The sequence below is a fragment of the Syngnathus typhle genome, linkage group LG2 (assembly GCF_033458585.1).
Source record: "Syngnathus typhle isolate RoL2023-S1 ecotype Sweden linkage group LG2, RoL_Styp_1.0, whole genome shotgun sequence".
NCBI classification, from domain to species: Eukaryota; Metazoa; Chordata; class Actinopteri; order Syngnathiformes; family Syngnathidae; genus Syngnathus; species Syngnathus typhle.
Genome location: NC_083739.1, coordinates 10865660 through 10875550, shown reverse-complemented (window position 1 = coordinate 10875550; position 9891 = coordinate 10865660). Strand labels below are relative to the sequence as shown.

The 9891-nt window shown below is 39.8% G+C and overlaps 1 protein-coding gene across 1 annotated transcript; it reads right to left on the bottom strand.

Annotated features, from left to right (window-relative positions):
- Positions 1–120: 120 nt before the first annotated feature.
- Positions 121–5595, bottom strand: alx3 (ALX homeobox 3). Its single transcript, XM_061302495.1, has 4 exons — positions 5200–5595; positions 2163–2440; positions 1149–1274; positions 121–858 (listed from the first exon to the last, which is right to left on the bottom strand). The coding sequence occupies exons 1-4, from the start codon at positions 5513–5515 to the stop codon at positions 517–519; spliced, it is 1062 nt and encodes a 353-aa protein (XP_061158479.1). The 5' UTR covers positions 5516–5595; the 3' UTR covers positions 121–516.
- Positions 5596–9891: the final 4296 nt, after the last annotated feature.

Below are 9891 nucleotides of genomic sequence, written 5' to 3'. Positions count from 1 at the left end.
GTAGTGGCAAATTTCCAGTGCAAACTGCTCAAAATGATATTGTAGATATTTGGAAGAAAGTAAAGGCTTAACTGTTATGAAAACTTTGGAACCTCAAGGTACCACTGTACTGGACATGTAGAAAGAAAGAAAGAAAGAAAGAAAAAAGGTTTTGTTATTTTTGTTCCATCTATTCAACACAAGACAGCTGATGTACACAGACCAAGCTTTTATTTTGGGTCATGCAAAAATACACCACAGACATCAAACACAACAATAATAATTAAAGGTTTCGCTACAGTTTCCTTTGGTCTCATTATGTGATATTGGCAAAGAATCTGAAGAATGTATTAGTTCATCTTATTTATTTATTTAAGACCAGCCCATGCTGTGGTTTTGGCTTCATAACTTTTCAATTGAGATGTCTCCAAGCTGTCTGAGTGAAATGTAAAGAGGGGTGCGTCCTCCATGCAGTGGAGATAGCTTATTTGCACTTCACAAATTGATCTCCTTTCAAGTTGTCAGGCAGTATGGTTGTCATGTCGGCCATGAGAGAATGCTGCCGGGCTCTTTGGTTTTCATTCTCAACGCCATTAGGCCCGTCGGTTTGTAGTCGCTCTCCGGAGCCTCTACGCCGGGGAAGCTGTGGAGGGAGTACAGTCCGTTGATGGCCGGATGGTGCGACGGGTGGTGGTGGTGGTGATGGTGGTGGGTGTGGCTGGGGGACGAGGGGATACCCATTAAGCCCTGCAGGTTGCTGTGAGGGTGAGTGTAAGCACTCATGCAGGAGGAGGGTAAGGATTCGGGTCCGAGGACACAGCTGCTCGCCGATGCGCCACCGACGACTCCTGAAGCACCTGGCCATAGATTGCCCTGCATCTGGGTATCACACACACACACACACACGCACATGCACGCACACACAATTACATGCTATTCTCATCTTTTTGTCTTTTTAAAATATTTGAAGTGCAACGGTACCTTAAGATATGACTTGTGAATTTTTTGATATAGCAGCCAATTCGGCAACTATTTTTTTGCTTTGACTTGCGAGTGCAATTGGTTACAGTTTGACATTATGGGTGTTTGAATTGAATATGTCATTGGCAGCATTATTGTAAAATGATTGTACGACTCAACAAACATGAAACTGATGTTTTGAGCCATACCTGGTAGGTGTCATGGCGGGGGAGGAGGGAAATATCGTAGCTAGTGGCAAAGTGGTTGCGGACCTCCTGGATTTTCCCGTAGCGTTCCCGCTTCCTCCACTTGGCTCTACGGTTTTGAAACCAAACCTAGATGAACAATCAATATGATGCATATTAGCACACATCTAATACACAGGACAGCTGCAATACAAGTCTTATCCATTTTACTACTCCACTTGTACCAGTTACCAGCCGTGACCAAAGGCAACAAAGATCCAAAATCAAATTTAAGCCAAATGCGGGACTGTGTGAAAAGAACAGACCAAACAATGTGCCATTACTTTGTGCATGTCAATGTTGCATGTGGTTTGCCTATTTCCTGTGTGCTTCGGCTGGCCAATTATCATTTTGAAGCAATTATTCAATTATTGCATTTATCCGGATAATTTTCTTTTTAAAGTGATTCAAAGCGTGTCTCTGCTGACTTGCAGTTCTGACACAATACGGCTAAGAACAGAAGGGAGCAAGCTGACAAAATGTCAATCGGGGCTGACAAATCAGCGACTTTTCCCACCATGGTAACTAATTTAAAAAATGTGACCAGTGGCTTTCATTCCTGCAAAGAACCAACAGCATGAATTCCACATTCCACATGTCCCACATGTTCTCTGCACGCCAAGAAAGAATCCCGGTGGAGGCAAATCACCACCAAAGACAAGATGCTCATTTATATGTTGCAAAGGAGTCATTTATCCATGTTGGAAAATTTAGACCTGAGGTACTGGCTCGCCTGGCAGAGAGAAGATGGTGAGAAAGCTGGATTTCTTAAGGATTGTGTTTGCACAAGTTCTGCCTAAAAATACGAAATACAAAAAAATCGCTTATCTAGACCTTTTCTGTAACGAATAAAATCATCTGTGGAATTTGAATTCTGGAAAGAAAATCATTGGCTCAAATCCTAGAAAAAAAAGTCCCAAGCGTTGTTGGCTATAGAAAACCGATTAGCTTAGTTTGCCCTCTAAAAACAGCACACACCTGTACTCGGGCCTCTGTCAGCTCAGTCCTCAGAGCCAGCTGTTCGCGAGCGTAGACGTCTGGGTAGTGCGTCTTCTGGAAGACCTTCTCTAGTTCCTCCAGCTGGAATGTGCTGAATGTGGTGCGATTGCGTCGCTTCTTGTTCTTGCCCGACAGGTCGATGGAGTCGGCAATGGAGTTGCCGCAGAGCGAGCCGCCACCCGCCTCCTTCAGTTTGCCGAAGCAGTCGACGCCCATGCCGGAGTATCCCAGGCATTTGAGAGCGCCTTTCTCGTGGTCTGAGGTGTGCAAGAAAAAAATGACAGCATTTTTCTGCCCGTCGCTTTGGTCACCGGCATCAATAAATGAACATTGCTACATTTGTAATGAATAAACAATCATTTTCACACAGATGTAAACAAACTGGATAATTCCATACATCAACGTGCAGACACATCCACAGATGTTTATTTTTCATTCTCACTGTAACCTGTTGTTTCACAATACTAAAAATAAAATGAAAACCAATTATTGCATATCAAATAGAGCTTTCACCCCTCACCCAAAAAGGCGGGTCTGCAACAACATTAAACTTGACTATTTCGGGGCCGCAAAATATTACCCTGCGAGTTTGAGACCCCGATCATGTTGTTACCTCTCCCTGCATAGGTATGATCACGGCCCGTCAATGAATCATGGGTGTCTACTTCAAATTCTTCCCAAATTTTATACTATAGAATTTCAGAGCATCTGAGAGAAACCATAACTACAATGTGGTCTGTTGTTATCATGGCCTTTCCACGCTAGCCTTTTCTAAGGTCATATTTGGCAATCCCATCCTGCGATATGGGATTGTTGTGTGTTTTGTGTTGTATTATTTCCTGATGACCCACTACTTGAAACTGTTGTCTAAATGAATTTCCTAGAGCTGCAAAACAAAACCCATTGCATTTAACTGCAGGCTGTCCTCGACTCAAGCTCTTAATTCAATTTGGTGGCAGCCTTCATTTCCAACCTCGTGTTGCGCTTCACAACAACAGAAATTCGCCTTCCGTTGGGTAACTTGGAGCCATGTGTTTTTCTTCAATCATTTAGCGAGGTAAGAGTATGAACAATAATTGGATAAATCTTTACTAAACTTCTAAGATCATCATGAAATGTGTATTTTTTTCGACAATTGAATTGATTTATTTGGAAGCTGACCAAGTTTTTTTTTTAAGTATATTTCCCCCACTCCTTTCACTACATCATTTATCATTGGACAGTTATGTCAAATAGAGGAAAAGTACAAAAGACACATGGTGAAAAAGGTCCGTTTTGGCTGCTGCAATAAACTTGAGATGCTTTGAAAAAAAATATTGTCAAACTAGATTCACAGTTTTCTTTACAAAGCGGCCATGTGACAGCAGGATACGTGTACTCGTAAAACATTACCCCTGTAGGATCGATGAAAATTCAAATTTTTTCTCTCATCTATCTTTCTGCTTAATTATCTTATGCTGCTTTGGGGAAAACTATTTCAAAAAATAATTGAGAAACTAAAAGCAAATTCTGCAGACTTAACGGTTACCAAAACAGAGAGTTGTTCACATCACAAGGTCCTGAAAGTAGCAGCGTCAATTGTACGTCTCAATTAATAAATGGACAAATAGACAATGTCTTATTTTAAAGCATTGTGATGATTGAGACAGTTATTTTAACTTAATGTGGGGTGGGGGGATTCATGACCTTTCTTCTGTGAATTGAATGACGCCGTTGTATATTATTGTGACCTTATCACTACAAACACCAACAGCAAGAGTATCATTTCCCCAGTACACACAAACACACACATCAGGATGAAATGTTATCAAATGTTAGCATGCATTTCCATGAACTTAGAAACTTTTTTATTGGGTATAGGTGTGGGATAAAATACTTTGTATCATTGTGATGCAGTATCAATGCACCACCATCAAATATGGTTATTCATGACTGATTTAGTCATGGTCAGTTAAAAAATAAACAATACTATCATGAGAGAAATTTGTATATATTTTTAAATAGAATATTATTATTTTTTTTGTTTCTTTTTGGTGGGGTTGAGAAGGGATTATTGTTTATTTGTAAAATACATTTTCTGACTGTATGGCATTAAGGGGGAAAGCATCAAGTCATATGTGTATAAATTGAAATTTATTTTGGGGGAAATGATGGGCAATAGTTTAAAATGTCATCTCAAAAGATTCAATTTGACATTTAATGAATAAACAAAGGTGAATGAAATTACAAAATCTCCTGACTGTGAATTGAAAAATTAATTAGCATTTTTTATTTTTCTGCTTAATTTTCCTCTTAAAATATATTTGTACTGTTTCTTTTCACGATACATGCGATGAAATGTGTGTTTTTGTAAATTACAGATTAAAGGGGAGAAGAGGTGAAACCATTTTGGCATTGTTTAAGTTGTTTACAATTGTGTGTCCTGTTCAACTTCGAATTGAGAAATGTCTGTTCTCCTATCCAACCTTAGTTTGTGTCCAATGGAGACACAATAAAAATGTCTCATTTTGTTCTGTTACCAATTTAGATTACTTAATTGCATTGACTTTTGTAAAAGTTGTCCAGTTCATTCTCAGTTTGTGCTCAACTGAAACATACAAGAAAAATGCCCATCTTGTGGGCTTATTGAATTGCTTTCTCTTTTATGCATGCAAGTTGTCTTGTATGTCTTCAGTTTGTGGCTGATGGGGAAAGACAGATAAGGGTGCCATTTAGTGTTTTTTGGTTTTTAACTTTTGTAACATTTATTGATTTTCTGGCATGCAGGTTGTCCCGTTCCTAATAAACGGCTTTATTTTTTTATTATAATTTGTTATTATAATTTTGAACTTGACGATTGCTTCAGAATTGTAAAGTTGTGTGTGCAATTGGCGCTGTTTTCTTTTGCCCAGGTCACTTTTTTCTTTTTTTTTTTTAAGTGATAAATTTCAATATTTTACCTCGTTACAAACAGATGAAAGGTATTGCGCTAAAACCTGCAGGGGAAAACGAATACGACAGAATAATGCCACCTTACTTTGGTCGTAGAAAGGGGTCTTGTGGGCCGGGCCGGGCTTGTGCTCCTGGTTCGAACCCTCCAAGAACTTGTTACGTTTCTCCGGCGGCGAGGCGGGGGGATTCGACGAGAAGTTCCCGAAGTTGCGGTGCAGAGCGGCGGTTGCGGCGTACGCGTCCCCGACGCTGCGCCTCGCAGAACCGAGGCTGTGCGCAGCTCCGATTTGGCGCAGCTCGTCGCACGCCAGGAAGGAACCTGGCGGCGGGGAGCTGCTCGCGCTCAGCGCCGTCGAAGTAGGCGGTGTGCGCCTGAAAGACAAACAAGGCTCCGTCTCCATCTTGCATCCAACAACTGCTCGCTCGTATTCAGGGCAAGGACGCCACAGCGAGTTCGTCCTGTTTTTTTTCTTCCACCAAAACTTTCAGTGAGTGAGTGAGTAAGTGGGTGGGATTTAACTGATCACACACTAAAAGCCGTAAAACTGTGTGTGTATGCGCGCGTGTGTGCATGCGTGTGTGTATGTATGATGCAACCCACCAAATATTCAATCACGCGTCCCTCCAATTTAGCATTTAATTCCCACTTCAGATGACGTTATGCACGGGCACGTTGTCTCCATAATGAGACGACTGAACATGTTTGACCGTGTCTTTAAAAACACGGGTCCAGTAACCGGTAAAAAAAAAAAATGGAGCAAAAACACAGCATCTCATTCCCAAAGCACGCGTCTCGTTGCGCCGGTGGTATTTGCGCGTATTTAAATGAAGTAGTTGCCGGAGAAGTTGCCCACCTTTATGCAAATGAGCCTCATTGACAGACAACGTCTAATTTACTAAGACCAGGGCACACGTTTTTTTGTTTTGAGGGCACAAATAAAATTCATACATTTACAAGACATCCTTCCATTCATCCATCAATCATCCGATCCACATATGCGCGCGAGTCCCACCCAACTTCTGTCGGACCTAATAATTCTGTGCCATAAAAGACGGCATTTCGGCCCGTAACAATAATAATAAAACCATATATTACATCGGGGTGAATAAACAGGCGCAAACGGCACTCGGCTGTCAATATTTATGGGCGTATTTGCGTTGGTATGTCAGCGCAAACTTCTTTAGGCAGCAAACTGCGAGTGCTACTAAACGGCGGGCGCACTTACACACCAAAAAAAAAAATCACATCCCAAATTTCCGTGATGAAATTCCAAACGAAGACACATTTTCACTATTCCACATGCTGCATGTCAACATTCCCAAATCAATGCAGACATTTTACATACTGACCTCCTCTTCCCACAATTTTCAATCCTTCATACCACATGCCCAGGGAACACGTTTTTAATCACATTGAAAAAAAACACATTGCCACAATAAAATACTCCAATTCAGAAATATTCAAAATATTTACTTTCTCCTTCTATTATTATTATTATTAATATTAATATTATTATTATCATCACCGACATCAGATCGGCATGCTTTAAGAGCCAGTACTTTCCCACACACAGTTGAGATAAAACTTTCCTGAAAACAAATACATACTTTACAACAAAATTCTGAAAATGTGCTTCAAAATAATAACCTTTAGACATTTAATTAAGGCGATGAGTGAGTTAACACTCCAACTTAAATAGCCAGTTTAAATTATGTTGAATAATAGTAACAATAATAACAGTAAAAATAATTATAAATCACCTGAGTTGTAATTACCTAAAGAAATGACATTTTGGAAAGATAATTGTCAAAACAAAACAAGCAAAAGAAACATTTTACAACTGGTTATATTTTCCTTAAAGTATTCCTGCTCCTGCTTGATGTTTTTTGGTCCCAAAACTTGTTCACATTCAAAATTTTAATCAAACGTTTAAATAGGTATGTTTTAATTGTCAACCTTCATAAAAATAGTAATTACCAAGAAAAAAAGCAATTATATTCCATTTTGACTTTGCATCTTAAGGTTCAGGACGTTCACCATGCTCCCCACATAAAAACCAGTTGATTTCCAAACATCATATCTGTAATCTGGACAAAGTTTGTCCAAACACGGCGCACTTACCAAGGCCTCGGCACGGTTGCTCTCGGAGACGTCTCGACATCTCACCGGATACGTGAGGCCGTATGCCGCCACTCAGCTGATGGACAAGTGTGTAAACAGGAGGTCCATTTGGGCTGAGAAGTATGGTAAGCCCCATTTCATTCAATTTGGGAATCCATTGGTGTCCATGACAAAGATCTGCAGGCAAAAGGGCATCAAAGTGATGTGGGGTTAATGAATGCCGGTTTCAAATCAGAACCTTAATGTCGGACTTCTTTGTTACACCACTTTAAAACAAAATCAATAATTTTTTGGACATTATTCAAAACCAGTTTTGCTTTGTTTTTGCCTTCCATTATGGGATTTCCTCTATTTTGTCCTGCACAATGATAAAGCAACCCCCCTAGTCTTAGCTGACATCAAATAGCACTGAAATAGTAGCGATGAATATTTCTTTTTTTCATAGATAATGTGTAAAAATGTGAATGAACAAGGCCGGTTATAGTGTAAGCAATGCACATTAACAGGATACACTTTCAAGTATGTACGTACGTCGTGCAAACAAAAAAGAATTATCAACATGAATAAATCATCAAAATGAATGTATCACCAAGATCTAACTTTGACTTTCCCATCATCTTCCAAACACGTCCAACGCGTGACCCCGCACAGGAAATCAGTTCAGCCTGTTGAACGTCCCCCCCACCCCCACGCTCTGGGCACCAACGCCGTGGCTAAAGGTGACCCTGCAGCACCTCGCATGCGGCGGCCTTTTGGACTACATCCTTCACAAGATCGTCTGTCCATCCAGGGGACATCCTCTTTTCAGAAACGAGGATTTGTTTACCCTTATTATAACAATTACTTGTAAGACAAAATACCAACAATGTTTTATCATATCGCTGTCTTACAGGTGCCAAACTCAGGCGGCCCTGGGGTCACATCCGGCCAAACACATTTTAGGTGGCCCGTGAAAGCAAATCTTGTGATTCAACTTTATATTTTTCGTAAAATCCACCCAAAGAAATTCCACGTGCTATCCAGTCGCCGCATACAATTTCACGTGAATTAATTTACATAGAAAATCATCTCTGCATATACTCTATATAAGTTGTTTGATTCTTTACAGCCTTAAAAATGCTGAACTTAAAACAACTCAATTTGAGTTAAAAAAAAAAAACTGGATTAAAAACAACAAAATTTGGGTTAAAAAAATTACTGACCTAGGAAGTTAAGTGAATTAATTTGACCCAATTTACTGGGTCGGTCCAATTTTTGACCTACGAGTTTTGAGGGTGTACATTTTAATCGTGTTATCCCTGTGGAATACTGTAAGTTACAAGAATATTGGTGTTTTTTGGGGGGTTGGAACAGCATAATAATAATAATAGCATGTCTGTCTATTCATTTCAATCAGGATGAATGTTTTTCGGAATGAGTGTTTTGAGTACCACGTTAACAAATTAAACTCAGAATTCAAACTCATTTGTCTCGCAGTCTTGGAAGTGGTCACTACAACAGCTTCACAAAATTCTACCAAACAAGTGTGGCGTAAACATAAATCAATAAGTCGCAAGTAGGATTGGAACAATAATGCAAAGAGATTTGTGGTTTTAAAACATCAACTTTACACAGTTACTGAAACAATATGTAAACATTGGGATTGCACTGAACTTATCTTGACACTACATAAGTAGACATATATATTTACATAATCATTAAAGAAAATAAAGTCCAATGACCGACCAAAACAAAGTTTTTTTAAATAGCAGCCTTTGCAATTTCAAATCAACTACAATAATGTTGATTTGAATTTAATACAAATAATATAATATACATATAATAATAATATAAAATATTTTTGTACACTAAGAGACTGTGTTATGGAACCTATATATTTTCTCCCATGAGTTTCTCTCCGACTCCCACCACGAGCAACGATGAGTACCACCTGCCGTATAAATGCAGCTGTAAGACTGAATGAACAACATCTCTATACTTGGTACGAGCTGACCCGTGTCTGTCCGGCCATCGTGGCTCGGGGCCTTTCCTTTCACGTATACAGGGTGGCGATTCAACCTGAGGTTTGCATTAGAATAGGAGAAGGATGTCTAATTGAATTACCCGCCATGAATGCACAGAGATGATCCCATATGCAGAGCCGGGGGATTCTCTCAAGAGGCCTTCCTCACATCTTCTACGCCGTATCCAGAAGCCGCACAAGCAGCCGAGGCGCTGATTGACAGCTGCCGACCCCGGGGTTAGCCGGTCGGAGGGGGGAAGCAGGACCGACCGCTGTCCTCTGTGTCACCTCGCATGCGTGAAGTGTCGCAAGGCAGGCGGGTCCGAGGGACCTGCGTTGAGGCAAAGTCAGACTCACTTAGAATTGGACCAAAATGTCAATTTCATGTTTTTCTCAAACATTACGGCGTTTGACCTTCATACAAAATTGACTAGATCTGGGGTGGACAAATTATTTAACTATCTTTTTAGTATACTGCAGTACTTCAAATTAAATTATATTCAATTAATACAAATGAAAAATACATGTAAAAGTTCTTACTAAAATATTTTTGTTAGATTAATTACAATAAATCAAATATCCGACATTCATTGAGGAAAAAATAAAAAGATAAATGATCATGACTGAATACATGTTAAATGACTGAATACATA

What these genes read in the sequence shown, in the direction of transcription:
- alx3 (XM_061302495.1), bottom strand. Translation starts at nt 5,515, where the DNA reads ATGGAGACGGAGCCTTGTTTGTCTTTCAGGCGCACACCGCCTACTTCG. An exon ending in TGACAGAGGCCCGAGTACAG is followed by an intron (nt 1,275 to 2,162) that starts GTGTGTGCTGTT and finishes TTGTTCATCTAG; the next exon opens with GTTTGGTTTCAAAACCGTAG. An exon ending in CCCGCCATGACACCTACCAG is followed by an intron (nt 859 to 1,148) that starts GTATGGCTCAAA and finishes TGTGATACCCAG; the next exon opens with ATGCAGGGCAATCTATGGCC.